The sequence below is a fragment of the Neodiprion pinetum genome, chromosome 4 (genome assembly GCF_021155775.2).
Source record: "Neodiprion pinetum isolate iyNeoPine1 chromosome 4, iyNeoPine1.2, whole genome shotgun sequence".
In the NCBI taxonomy this organism is placed as follows: Eukaryota; Metazoa; Arthropoda; class Insecta; order Hymenoptera; family Diprionidae; genus Neodiprion; species Neodiprion pinetum.
In genome coordinates, this window is record NC_060235.2 from 2,324,569 (window position 1) to 2,340,154 (window position 15,586).

General features: G+C 38.2%; 1 protein-coding gene across 8 annotated transcripts in view; it reads left to right on the top strand.

The window, feature by feature from the left end:
* The window catches only part of LOC124215999 (TOX high mobility group box family member 3), a 171,437-nt gene that overhangs the window by 146,008 nt on the left and 9,843 nt on the right, over positions 1–15,586 (top strand). For 6 of the 8 annotated variants that reach the window (XM_069135829.1, XM_069135826.1, XM_069135827.1 and 3 more), the window contains 5 exons: positions 3,717–3,839; positions 5,797–5,912; positions 11,065–11,443; positions 14,390–14,508; positions 15,190–15,343. In XM_069135829.1, coding sequence (XP_068991930.1) covers positions 3,717–3,839; positions 5,797–5,912; positions 11,065–11,443; positions 14,390–14,508; positions 15,190–15,343 — 891 coding nt within the window. The remainder of the gene's footprint in view (positions 1–3,716; positions 3,840–5,796; positions 5,913–11,064; positions 11,444–14,389; positions 14,509–15,189; positions 15,344–15,586) is intronic. The other 2 variants (XM_046620005.1, XM_046620006.1) reach the window with 1 other exon arrangement.

The window sequence follows — 15,586 nt, forward strand, 5'->3', positions numbered from 1 at the left end:
GTATGAAGGAACGAGAAATTGTACGATAGGAATATAAATTAATTCAATCTGCTGGTTTCTGTCCTAATTAAAATTAACATCGAATGTGTGGGAAATTTCAGTTTTACTTTACGATTGTGTTGGTAAATGTAAAGAGAGAATTTAATTCAGGGTTCGTGCGCACAAGGGAAACCGGGAAAACTCTGGGAATTTCTAAAATGAAACTGGAATCTTTAGTCTGTCGAAGAAACGACATCGTACTTGTGCAAAAGTTTTTTCGATGTTGAGAAAAAAAAAATTTTTTTTTTTTTGACCCAAAATTTTGTTTCACCGAACCACTTTACATATTCTCTGTGCATATTAATTAATAAAAAAATCATCCTTGGTTATTTTCCTCACGGAAAATCGCAGGCTCTGTTGGTTGTAAATTTATAGGCAGTAATATATTTACTAGATGAGAAATTTACAGCCTTTTTTTTTTTTTTTCCATATATATGAATTATCTATCAATTTTATATATATATGTATAAATTTTTGACATTTTCAAACACCTATCGTATTTTTCATTAAATACTTGCACTCAGTTTGTATGTACCTATGTACAGATTTGTAATGTACGTCTACGTTATACGTACACGTACATTATTATATATACACGTTTATACGGATCTGCTCTCCAGGTAATTAATCTTGCGTTACGTCGAGGTAATTTTCGCCACGCATGCCTAATCACCGCACCACACCGGTCACAAACAACTTTCTCTCGTTTAATAATTTTCTTTCGTTATTTTCTGTTCCTCGAGAATTTTTTTTAATTTCTTTTTTTTTCGGACATGTACTTTTCTTTTTCTTTCACTCCTTTGAATTCTTTTTCATTTCATCGTTGTTTGTTATTTATTTTTTTTAATTATACGCATTTGCACGAGGCCTTTCCAATACTTTTTACGATAATTGAATACGTATTATTTTTATGTAAAAATCACGTGACGCGATTCGTTCTTTCCGTGTTACGTATATATATACGTAACATATATGTTTCTGCAGATGTTGGGTATGAATTTTGGAATTGGCGTTTTCAGAAACGTTTTTTGTTCCGCTAGAGATTGAGAGAAAGGTAAATAGAAATATATGAAAAGATAAAGACGAAGAGGAGGAGGAGGAACTAGACGAAGTTGCAAATGTAAAACAAGAGTTTGGCGAACGAGTTGTCGGAACGACGACGACAACGACGACTACGCAGAGTATATAACAATGTATGTACGTAAGAATAAAAGTGGAATTAGAGAGAGTGCGAGAGAGAGAGAGAAATCCCGGAAACCGTCTAAATAATATTTTCTCGTAGCTGAAAGTTACTTTAGCAAAGTGCCGCCGCGTAAGTTTTAACGAGATGAAAGAAAAAGAGAGAAAGAAGAAAAGAGACGAGAGGAACTTTACTTCTCTTCAGAGTAAAGTATTATATGGAAGAAAAATGGTCGACCTTTCCATTCGATGTATTATTTCATTCTCTTCTCTCCTCTCCTCTCCTCTTCTATTCTCTTGTTATTACATTGCGTCATCATTCTTCGTTGATTACTCGTGAAAATGAATATAATGTAATTTTAATGACAGCATAAATCACATCGGTATAAATAACTATTTGTTATCGTCGAACAAACATTCGTTGTTGAATTTTTACAATTATTTACGATCAATCTTTATCTTTGTCTATCTAATCCATCTATCTCCCTTTCTCTCATTTATAAACCTCGCGCAAGAAATTAGCTGCATATTTAGCGATCATCGTTCAATTTATTTCCCAATTATGCGCATTAACGGTAATAAATAGCAATATTAGGCTGTTCGCCGTACCGAGATAAGGATGAAATTTAGGAGTCTCCTCCGTTTCGGCTTTCCTCCCTTTCTCCCATCGCCGCGAGAGAGTAAACAGAAATACGGTAATGCTCGGAATCCTCTTAACCGTTTTCGGTCCACATACCCTCACGGTTAACCTCCACCCACACCTACGACCTTCCGTGCATTTGTACAGGAACTTACAAGTTTATTATACCGATCTACGCTAAAACCGAGTTGTTATTATTATAAACATACACGGCCAATGCATCGCGCGTGTCGCGCGGCTTCGTTATCTCACTGCGGCTCTGTGCAACCTCGTATTATACGTATAATTTATACGTTATATCCACTTAACACCCCCGCCCTCTTCTTTCCCCCTTCGTTAATAATATTTTACGCTTGTTTTACTCCAACGACGACAACGACGAATTTTGTTACGAGTTGATCCTGACGCTCGATTATTCGTATAATACCTAACACAAACAATCCCAAACTCGTTTTCGTCGTGCAAGTTATTATTTACTTATTTGTTGCACTTTTTTTTTTTTACCTCCCTCTTCAGTCAATATAATTAGAAGAATATATATATATATATATATAATAGAGTTATCGTGTTATTGCAAGAAATGTAAGGAAAACGAGAGGATCGTGTTTGAAGCTCTTATATTTGACGAGAGAAGAGATTAAAGAAAACGGGAATATCAAACGAACGAGTCTCATCTCAAGTGCGACAATGATAAAAAGCAGAGGATTAAAAAAAAGAAAAAGGAAGAGATTTCTCTGCTCGCGATGATATTCGTAAAGACTAATTTCCCTCTCGGATCAAAGTATACACAGGTTAGGTATAAAACATATCCGTGTTATATACCATATAACATACACACGTATGCTGGCACACCTGTGTTGGTATATACGTATAATGTATACATGCACGTATCTACGTATGTATTATCAAGCTATAGACACATCGTATACGTATCATTGCTGGGTGATGAAATTTTATTGTCACTGTAATATAAACATTTTTTCACATTTCCATTTCTCGAATCCCGTTGAATATTATTTCTGTTCAATAAAAAATGAATCGACTACCCGAGAGGTTTTACATTGTAGGACACGCGTGTACCGATATACGTATACGTACACGTGTATAGTGTATACACACGCGATATTGTACATGTTATGTTATACGTTATAGCTAGCAGGAGTTTGAGGGAAAGAAAGAGACGCGTTCGATCAATAGGGGTAGTACTCTACCCACCCCTGTGCCTCTACACCCCCCCTACCTCTCTCCCTCCCACCCGCCATTCTGCAGAATACGAAAGTGGCGGCGGAAGGGGAAGGGCGGAGGGGCGGAGGGGTGAAAGTCCCCTCAAAGGAAAATTCCTGACGCTATTAAATCCAATTTAAAAACTTTTATTCCTTTGGAAAATTTATTTTCTCTTCTTCCGCACGCGGTGTGCACTTGCACACACACACACACATCCGGAGCCCTCTCCTACCTCCCCCATTCCCCCCAACGCCATCCGCCCCTTTGAAGACGGAATAAATTGCCACCCAAAAGTATGGGGGGTAACTCTTGTCTACGTGTATAATAATATATGTACATATACTTTGTAAATACCGACGTCTTTGCGTTGTATGTTTGATATTACGTTAATATGTATTTATTCTCATTCCTTCGAAGACACGAGAGATTCCTTGAATAATTCACTTTGTCTTCGTTTGTCGTTATATTGAAATATTTTGCCAAGAAGTAATAAATATTTGTACAAAAAAGGATGGGAAAAAAGGAAAGCAAAAAACAAGCGTGGAAAGATGTTATTACGAGTAAAGAATTATCCGTATTAGGAGGACTGATTTATTTGTAATAATTTGTCGACGATGACTCCGTTATTTTGCAGACATTCCACACCCCGAGTTTCGGCGACGAGGATTTTGACATCCCGGCGATCCCCCATCCCCATCAGCAACATCAGCAACAGCATCATCAGCAGCACGACCCAATGCACGGATATCAGCCACAGGTTAGTAGAGCCGAGAAATGTCAAAATTGTTATTTATATTATTATTATTATTATTATCATTGTTATTATTGTTATTCGTACGAATGTATGTATTTATGTGTATATATATATATATATAGATTTTATCTATCTCTCTTACGAATGATTTATTTATACGCTGCTGCAGTTTTGACGATCGGTGAAAAGATTATGCAAAATTAAACGGATACGTGAAGTCTTATTGTTAGTCTTGCAGGAAGTAAAAAATACGGGGGAAAACAGCAAGAACGATATTTTTCACTCGGAATGTAGAAACCATAAAGATACATCGAAAGTAAGGGTGGGGATGAAAGAAAGAAAAAAATCACGAGAGAAGAAAAATTCTAACGGATGCATAATAGAAATGTTTTGTATATGTATATTTATATATGTGTATATATACACCGTGCAGAGATCTCGAGACTAAATATAAGATATCGTGGAACCTGAGGAGGGTTCGAAAGTGGTCCAAGAATAGGTTCATCCACCCCTCTCTCTCTCTCTCTCTCTCTCTCTCTCCTTTCCTCTTCCCTTGCCGCGAAGATCCTGCACGGAGACAAGAATATCCTAAAGGGACTTATTAGTGTTGCAGTAGCACTGCTGATGAATCTCTTAACTTGACGCGCACCTTCGTAAAGTAGCTCAATGAAATTCTCCCCGTGAAGATTATTGTATCATGACGATATAGATATCATGTATAGAATTCCAATTCATTATTTAGTTATCGTTACAATATTTACACGTTACATGTATACCTATATAAATATATATATATATATATATATATATTTATACGTATCCATACGTATATAGGTGCATAGATGTATACGGGACATGTGGTGTTGTTTCAAGATTCTCTTTTGTACATCCGCAGGAAACGAGGGGCATTCCAATTGTGTGTGCTAGCTATTAAACTAAGTTATGAGACATCCGCGGACCTCCGTCTGCCCTCATTAATTAACGCGCATAAGTCTCTCACGTATTGTGTAGTACAATGCTGACTCATCCTTTAACCGCCTGCATCGTCATCTTAAAGAAAAACAAAAAAAAAAAAACACGGAACACTGTAATAACGAAAGTTATTTCATTTTCTGATATTTCCATGCAATACGATTTCGCCTCCGTATACGTAAAATGGTATATTTCGTGTGTGACAAGGAGACAAAAAGAGGAGTGTTACGCGTTTTTTTTTTTTATTCTGTTTATTTTATTTTTTTTATTTCACGAAGCATGAAATTTAGGTTAGGGTTGCGCGATGTCAGATTTATTAGCGACAGCGCATGCGCCAAGTACATACAAGATCACTTTTAACTCCTCCGCGCATGCGCTGTCGCAGATTCACTCTATCCTCGTTAGAAACGGATGCTTTGCGCACGGAAAACACGCGTGAAACATGCTCGCGTTGTACAAAAAGAATTTTTTCTTCGTTTATGGAACTAATTGAAGAATAGAACAAATTATCCATGTTTAATTGTCGTTTGAATTGTACAGAGAGGATAGACGATGGAGGGAAAGAAAGAAAGAAAGAAAGAAATACTACGATTAAACTGCGACAGCATTTTTTGGTTTCTATTTTGCTTCGTGATGTATAATTTATTTTATATTATTACAACTTAACTACCGCTTACCAGAGATGATGATTTACAAATATACATATATATATGTGTATGTATGTATATGTATATTTTACAGATAGTTTGTAACGGTTGTTCGGTAAATCGATTATATATAAGTTTTATACAGATACCTGCAGTTTTTTTTTTTTTTTCCATATTAAAAAAAGAGGCAAGAAATGATGTCTTACAAATTCTAAGACCACCGAGCCGGAAAGATCGAGTCTTCCTTTGTCATTCATTACTTCGCGTTTACCGATATATTTTTCTTACCTCTTCTTACGTTTTTCTTTATTTTTTATTTTATTTTTTTCTCGTTTTTGCAGATGATGCAGGGCGGTGGAATGCAACAATCTCCGGACGGGATGAATCTCGATCCCGGTGGCTATCAGCAGCCACTCTACCTCCAGCAGGAACACGCCATGCAACCAATCAACGTCAGGTGTGTATATACTTAACGTATTATGTAACTCTCTCTCTTGTTATTATATCCAGCGTATGTAAAAACGCCAACCGCCCGCCTGGCCTACCTAATCAATCTTCGATTGGCAATATACCGTCCATTTAAAATTAACGTCCGGCAATTTGCTGGGTTCAATAAATGGCGTAATAAGTCGAAGGGGTAAAAGAAAAGAAATGAAAGAGGGGGGGACATCAGAAGGTGAATATAAATTTTCATCGTCGATGCTGCAAGGCATGTTTTGATGCGTTTTGATTTTAATACCTTTGCGTATCTAAAAATTATATTCATTTATTCAAACGCATATTTCATCGTCATCGTCACGTCTTTACATGTTTCGTGCAATAAGACGGATAATCGTGTGTATTGTAATATTATACGTGGTGAAAATTTGTTGTAAGAAAGTATGTATACAAAATTCTGACTCTTTTCCAACAACGGACAAGATGCAGGGATAAGATAGCTGAGGGGGGAAAAAACAATGTGTATAATATATAATGACAATAGGACTCGATCGAGACGTGCGTGAAAAATTGAAGTTGAATTTTAAGAGATAGACCACGCTTACGGAAGAAAGACTGATTTGATTCAGCTCTTATATCCTCAGCTCAAGTGTCCGTCGCAGGGATTAATTTGGTTACGGATCAAACGTTTCCATTCTTGCAAACTGTAATGAATATATACAGTTTATCATAGCGGGGAAGAAATGAGAATATAACCGTGTGATATTGAAAGAAGCGTGGAAAATAAGGTGGACAAATTTTACACAATCTCTCGCAGTTTCAAGCATACATCACATCGCATAGCACTGCGGTAATTATTCAGGGTGGCCACACACCTGGGAAAATCTAGAAAACCTCAAATTGTCGGGGAATTTTTAATTTGTTCGTGGAAAAGAACTGAAAATATCATTTTTCTATGATGGGAATTAGAAATGATTTTCTACAAGCTTACTTATTTTACGTCAAGAAAAGAAATTGGCTTGAACTGATTTTATATTTTTCTTCAAATTCGAATTACATTTGAAACTAATACAGAGTTAATAAGCTGAACAATTTAGATATTGGTAACTTATGGAACTGGGAAAATGTGGAATTTTTTTCCCCAAAAATTTGTGGCTATCCTGTTATTCGATACACGATTAATACACGCTGGGTATTACAAATGTATTTTTTTTTCGCGCGCGCGCGCGCGCGCGCGCGCGCGTGTGTGTGTGTGTGTGTGTGTGTGTGTGTGTGTGTGTGAAACTAACGTATGCACGAGACCGCGATGTGCATATGTAGATACGGCGGAGGAAGATTTCGAAAGAAAAGTAGGTTACCTAGTTTTCTGGCCACCTTTACGTACAGCTCGCAACACAGTCTTATCGTCATCGTATTCCGCTTCTGATGCTGCGTTGCGAAGAGGCCTCGACGTTGAGTTGTTGAAAAGAAATTATTCATACTCACTCGAGCTGTGCTTGCAGCCTGTACGATTCAATCTTTGAACAAATTTTATATGTATGCTGTATAAATACATGTTTTATGTCACACACTTCGCAAACGAGCCACGTGCGTGTCAATGACGATGATGAGGATAATGCTGATGATGCAGTTCGTCGTTACAGAGTATTTATTGTTAGTTGGAAAAGTGAAAAGTAAACGAGGTTTTCTTCTCTGATGAAAATTCGGAAATCGAGACGAGACGAGAAAGAGGAGGAGGAGGAGGAGGAGGAGGACGATGACGATGACGATGACGATGACGATGAGAAGGAGTTCAAGAATGTATTGATTGGAACATCTGAATCTGCAACAGCTACAAGAAAAAAAAAGTAACTGTTTAACCTATTCATTGACGCGGTCTGGTCACCTGAAAATGCAAAGAAAATCAGGATTTGCATGGAATACATATAAAAAAGGGGAAAAAGGGTGCCGCTATAGTGGCTTCTCTGACTGAAAAGGTTAAAAGACCTTTAGTAATGCCAATGATGGTGAACACCAAGCCATTGAAAACAGGTTCGAAAGGCACCAAAACTCAATTACATATTTGGTACGTACGTTTTTTACTCAGGATCATTTCTGTCGCATATTATATCACCTATATATGATCTAGTAAAGATGTTGGTCCGCTCGTACTCGTCCCGCAGAACTAGAAGAAAGAGAAGAAGAAGAAGAAGAAAAAGAAGAAAAAGAAGAAGAAGCCTTTGATCGACGTCCAATCGTGCGTGGCATAAAGTGGTTCAGTTGTTAAATGTGCACTACAGGGTCGTAACAGCAACACCATGAACGCGTTGATCTTGGCGATGGGTGTCATGCGTTTTTCACATCCTTGAAGTAGCCGAGCTGACTGCTGCAGTAATAATAATATAACACACGTAGCTACGTGGAGAATTCAAGAGTCGTCGAGACGGACGGACCGACGAGTATACCTGCCTTATAACCTATCTTATACAAAGTGTTCTCTCGTTTCTTCCCCTTGCGGCGGATGCTGGTAGGTTGGTATGTATGTATGTTGGGTGCCCGTTTTACGACAACATCGGGAAAAGAAGAAGAAGAAGAAGTAGCAGAAGCAGCAGCAACAGAGGAAGGCGTCGACTACTATTCTCCGTTTCAACGTTTAAGAGTTGAAAAAAAAAAGAAAAAAGAAAAAGAAATAGAAGTTTGGTTTAACTCGTTTAGTTCTCTGTTTTCACGGACAGACAGCAACATTGCTCTCCTCGCTACACTCGAACCAGAGCATAAACTTGAATAAAGAGGACTTGGTTCGGTTTTCTAACTACTCGCAGGATCGAAATTCTCGATTTATTCATACGTACCAAATTTACGATAGTCGTGGTATACTTGAGATCGATCATGATCGTCAACAAGCCGTTGGCCGATAATGATGGTTTTCTAATTTACCGAATCGTGTCTCTCCTGCCTTACGGTTTTCACCTACGTCATATCCACATCAATTCTTTTCGCGTTTCGTAACGTTCAAATATCATCGTTTATCGTACAGCTGCTGCACACCTTTCTCTAATCGACGATACGCGGCACAAGTGTGTGTGTGTGTGTGTGTGTGTGTGTGTGTGTGTGTGTGTGTGTGTGTGTGTGTGTGTGTGTGTGTGTGTGTGTGTGTGTGTGTGTAATAAGTACGTATTAACATAAAAGAATTTGAAGAAGAAGAGGAGGAAGAAGGAACGAAGGTCAACAAATTTTCTCCATTAATTGGTCAAAGTATATGTACTCGAACGTATACCCGGAAAGAATTAGGTATTCGAATACCGTATGGTATGAGTCAACCAGCTTCTTCGAGGAATTTATTAGACACGACCCAGATAAATAAATTCAGGCCAATTTTAATATAACCGTGATTAATGTTCGATGGTATGGAAATGTGGTTGCCTATATCTCGGACTTTGAGACGGGTTCGTGCCTGCTAGTCGTCATACGTCGGTATGTGTATCCATTATGCACGCACGGAGCATGGTTTTATTTCTTCTTAAATGACGGAGAAGAAAAAGTGACACAAACCGTGGAGAGTCAGGACACGAACCTCTAAACGATAGACAAAAATAAGTATATTTGTAAGCAGGGAACGAACGATCCTTGAAACATCTACCGTCGTTTATCCGTTGTGTTGGCCGAGCGAACGTTGGAGAGGATCCTCTTTCTTTTTATTTCTTTTCCATACACGCGTGTGCATTGCATACACACCGTAACACCACGGTACGTATACCTACCGGTGTAGGATTCCAACGGTCTTTTACTTACGTATTGTAAGAGCGGCGGTATCTAAGTTTGACCGTTACAATACACGAGAAGATCCAGCTCTCGATATATTCATGCATGTAGAACTTTAAAACTTGTTCTTTTTCTTCTCTTCCGAATGAATAGTTTTCTTTTAGTGTTACGTATCTTATACCCTCGTTGCTTGAACATTTTCGCGCGTCGCGACGTTTATAACGCTGATCAAATAATTGCGGTCACTGCAAAGTATTGTAATATTGACGGGGGAAAGAAGTTACACGCTTAAGGGAATGCTACGGTACTTCCTTACCGACTGCGTTAAATTTCGGTTATTTTCGCTATTATCAGAGGCTATGCGTTTCAGTGCCGAAAAGGGTATAACAGCCGTATTCTACTTGCAATAAATTCTTGACAAAACACACCGATACATTTTTGCATAAAATCAAAATGTGATAGTGTATTTTCCTTCGGTAAAACATGACCGTATAGCATCCTCTTAAAGCTATAATATTATAATGTATCCGTTATACCGAAGTTGAAACACCCGTGATTTGTTATTTATTTCAAGGAATTTATACGTTCGGCCATTCTTCTTCAGCGTTTCCCTTATACACACGCATACACGCATATCTGTGCCCAATTTTCCTTAGTCCTCCGTGAAGCTGACGACTATAATACATACAGAAAAAGGAGAGAGATTGAGAGAGAGAGGAGGTGAATTTACTGGCAGGTAAATTTGATTTTGGACTGGTGGATGCGAGGGCAGGATTGCCGAGAGAATGTCGGTGTGGTGGGTGAGAAGGGGGGGGGGGGGGGGGGGAGCTGATGTAGAATAGGCTGTAAATCCTTCGACGCTGACGCAGCGGCGGCCATATCTCAAAAGTTATCCAATTTGTGTTAAAATAGCATCGAGCCGGTGGCTCCCTCTCTCCGCCCCCCATTCCTCCTCCTCTTCCTCCCCCCGCCCCCCCTCCCCCTTTAAACTCTCAATGCTTTTCTCTCTTGCGGCGTTCGCTTTCCTCCCCTCTTGTTCCCGGTGTATGAAAATATTTGTGAATTTGGCGAAAGCACAGATGGGATAATCCAAACAGAACTCTCCCATAATAATATAATATAATAATTATAATGATGCGAAACTAAGCCCTTCGTTCCTCCTCCTCCTCTACCTCACCCCTCCGAGTATTTTCCTTTGAATTGACAACAATGTCTTTTCTCTCACTGATATAGATAGGTATAATAATCGTCCCGAAGGCCACGACGATGACGAATTTTCTGTGTTTTTTAAATTATCGTTATTACGGTATAACCAATTACTGAACATTGTGTGATTCATTTAATTATAATTACGCTATAGGTATTGTAACGAAATTAGCGTTTCGTTGTAATTAACCCTGGTTTTTATTTTCACGTAAATTCTGTTACAGTTCGGCGTACAACAGCCCCCAGGGTTCGTATTCGACGATGACGTCGCCGGGACAGCAACACGGTAGCCAACAGCTTCTGCTGCTTCAGCAACACTCTCACCAACAACAACAACAACAGCAGCAGCAGCAGCAGCAACAGCATCAGCAGGTACAGATGCAGCAGCACATGCAGTACATGCATCCACAACAACAGCAACAGCTGCAGCAACAGCAACAACAACAACAGCAGCAACAACAGCAGCAGCAACAGCAGCAACCAATGCAGTATCGCAGTCCAACGGGGGGCAGTCCACCAGCCATGCAACCAAATGGAATACCCGAAAATGTCAACACGACAACAAGCGAGGACAGCGACGACAGTACTCCACACTCAGCTATGGTGAGTTGTTGAAGAATTGCATTCGTGCAATGTAGTTTTGTCGTTTCCAGATGTTCAACTAACGTTTAATAAGTGTAAAATATATTTAATGATGAAGCTTTTCGTACATACTCGGTGTGTGTGCATATCTGTCTGTCTGTCTGTCCGTCCGTCTCTCTTCTATCGACCCAGAAGATCATCACGGTTTGTCCATTGCAGACTGCATGTTCGGATTATGCTGAGCTTTCTAGAACAACGTCGTCGATCGATCGAACGGAGGATCTCCGTGGTGAATCGGTAACAGAAAGAGGAACAGACGGTTTCTCGGTTCATCGTCTCGCAGCATCTCGAATCGTAGAATATGCTGCACTTCTGAGAAGGAAGGTCCATTTCATGGTCGTTTATCCGTGTATATATAAATACACGTGTGTGTGTGTATATACGTACGCATACTTGTTTCTGGCAGTGAACATCTCCTCTTTCCTATCGATTTAGCCGCCCTCTTCTTCTTCTTCTTCTTCTTCTTCCTCCAGTGGTATTATATATCACCGAGTCAACCTGAGAATCTTGACAGGAAACGGAAAAATAAAAACAAGGGCCGAAGTAGAAGAATAAGAAGGAAAAGAAGAAGAAAAAAAACAAAAAAGAAGAAGAAGAGAAAGAAACCTTGCCCAAAACCCGCTGAACCTTGCTCTCTCGTTTCTTCGCGTGGCTTGTCAATATCAGATCCGATTCAATTCTTCTAAATACCTCCGAAATCGTTTCATCACCATGTTGTTGTACATGTATTATGTCTATAATATTATACGAAGCAGCTTCGCTTCGGTAATTAAAAAAATTAAAAAAAAAAACAAAACGCAAAATAAAATAAATAAAAAATCGAATCTTCTTCGTACTTATACAACATCTCGGTGTTCGACTTTTTTCACGCTGGTTCGACTTTAATGAAGTTTATATACACGACGTTGTGGAAAGTTTACTGGCACTTAGTCACAGTTACGCTGTTCTTCTTCTTCTTCTTCGTGTTCTTCTTTTTCTTAATTTTTCTCGCTGACGTGGTTGAACGTAAAATTACCTCCGAGCTTTGATGTACACGTTTTATGTACGTACATGCTAAAATGTGTTTATATTACATATATATTAGGACGCTGTGGTATTCATCACGATGGTCTGGTATAATAGTAATATAGTATAACTTAACATACAATGAAGGTACGTAGCGATGTCGGTTATCCGCGACTCGACCTCGTTCACACTCATTCCCATTGCCGCAGAACTTGGTCTTTGCCCGGCATCTCTTAATGTTTTACAATCGCCGTTGATAAAGGGTTTATTGATTGGAAATATCGTATAATAAACACTGGTCATGAAGAAAAAGTGAAGAAAAAAGAATAATTGATTAGACATCATCCCAAGGTGTGCCACGATTGCGAGAATTTTTCTTTATACTTGTGTCTCATTGTTGTATAATACATTTTGCCAAAAGAGGATCAACAGATAATTAAACATTTTAGTGAAAATGAAATGTGAACGGGAACCTTGTTGTTCTCGCCGTTTGAAAAATTCATTCTCTCGCCGCTTCTGTACGAGGCTTTTTTTTATTCTCTAAACGTTTTGACCACCATATAACCAATAATACCTACAGTACTATGTATAATATAATGCAGTTCCATGTCGTGATTATTCGCGAGACGTGAAATCGGTGGTGGCGAACCCTTTTATAACAATGCGTTTGGCGGAGTAAAGAGAGAAGAAAAAAATGTGCTGAAATAATAAATAAGGTAGAAGGGGGAAAAAAAAGAGGAGTGAACGAGAGAGTCGATTGCAAAAGGAGAAATCAGGCGGAGGGAAACAGGTTGTATAAACAATGCTCTCTCTCCTGCTGAAGACGATGCCTTAAATATACATGGTCGTGTTTTATCGTCGTCTACGTATGTATATATATATATATATATATATATATATATATATATATATATATATACAATCTATATTATATAGTACATCGAAGTATAGTATTCCTTGGTAATAAGAACACCAGACGCGTAAAACCTGCACAGTTTTTCACAGCCTGTATAATGGCGTAATAAAAAAAAAAAAAAAAAAAACAAGAAAAATACAGACACACTGGGAGTTATTATTAGGAAAATTTTCTCGTTGAAAAAGTGAAAAATATTCTTCTCTCTAATAAGTGAAAAACGATATTATCTTTCTCTTGGTATACTTATTAACTGCACCAGCAGCTGCTTTGTTTCGTTATAAAGAGTGTTTTTTGTTTTTTTTTCGGAAATTCCTTTTAATTCATACCCGACAGTCGATTTAAGTTGGCATTAAAAATTGTGTGAATAGTGTTTTGTCAGACTGTTGAGAAGGAGAGAGGTAGGCGAAACCTTGAATTTCTAATAGTGACACGCGAAGGTTGTCCGTCACCGCGGTGTGTTTCCGCTATATTCGCCTCAGAATTAAATACAATAGAGCACAGTTTTAAAATTACTCGATGACGAATGCGGGTGAATATATACATATATCCTGATATACCTACTGGCTACACCTACGTGTACTGAAGTATATACCACACGTGCATATCTGTAATTAATGCATCTAGGTATATCCTCTCCTCGGTCTATTTTTCTATCCGCTTGCTAACGATACGTACACCTCATATATCCTTATTCGTCATCGCATCATTTTTGCTTTTTTGTTTCACTTTTTCTTCCGTTAATAATTAAGTCCAGCCTTAGTCGCTATGGCTGCATATTGAAATCACTTTCTTAAAAGTCTGCTATTGGTGGTTGACATTCCATTGCAGTAGATTATTTATATGTACGGAACGTCGCGTCGTTGTGATTCACGCGTGATTAATCGTAAGAAATATACCTGCAGACTCATTTTTCCAACTCTAAATCGTTGGCAAGCTTAATACTTATTTACAACAATACTAATATATTTCAATTATTTGCTTCGCAGATGGTAGCCATCAAACAATCGTCACCGGAAAGGACTGACGCGGTGACCAAAGCTCAGAAGAAACCTAAAGGTCAGAAAAAGAAGAAGAAGAAGAAGAGCGATCCCAACGAGCCACAAAAGTAAGCATATAATATACATACCCTGTTTAGAAAAATGTCTACCGATTGCTTATAATCGATGTAAAAAAAAAAGAAAAAAAAAAGAAATAATTTTCATATAATTTTACCTATGCATTTATGTTTTGAAGTTACGAAATCTTCATCTTTAATAGGTGTCAATATTTAAAAAAAGATATTTTATAAGATTTTACGTCATGCACTTTCATAAAAAAAATTTTATAATCCAAATCAAAACCAATCAGAGACATCGACGTAGAATCTTGATCGTGATGTCATGGATTGCTCCGTTTATATAACCGTCATAGTCCTGTACTAATAATTATCTTCTTGCCTCTTGGGATAGTCAAGCCGTTGTTATTCGTGTTACTCAGCGAAAATTCTACCAACTATAATCAATGCGAAAAAGAATGCGTGATGCAATTACTTGTTATATCAAAACATTGGCGAGCAATCCTGATGCGAGAAGTGTATATACACATTCACAGAATATATGATATTTAAACTTTGAATCAAGATTGTGACAGACTTTTACTATCGTTGAAAGGGAAACTTAACTAGATCCTAAAATATTGGTATACTTGACTCTTTTTTTTTTTTTTTATTTTTTTTTATTGCGCACGCACCGGTGGGTATAAAATGAACGTGGAAAAGAGACGATGAACGACAGATTGTATTTGACAGTGGTAAACCTGCTTTCAGGCCTGTGTCGGCGTACGCATTATTCTTCCGCGATACCCAGGCGGCTATCAAGGGACAGAATCCAAGCGCAAGTTTCGGCGACGTGTCGAAAATCGTCGCTTCGATGTGGGACGCTCTCGACACCGAACACAAAGACGTAAGTCCTACGATTACCTTACATTTCCACTTATAACCATGTACAAGTATTCTTAGGCATTTCTTTTAACCGTACAATAATACCGTATGCTTCATTGTTTCACCTTTATACAACCGGTAATCACTATAATCGGCGATAATAATACGTTATAATAATAGTAGTAAAGAAAAGTTGAGAACGTTTTTTTTTTTTTCATTTTCTTTTTTTGCGTCAACTTGAGTTCCACGTGAAATTACACGTTAA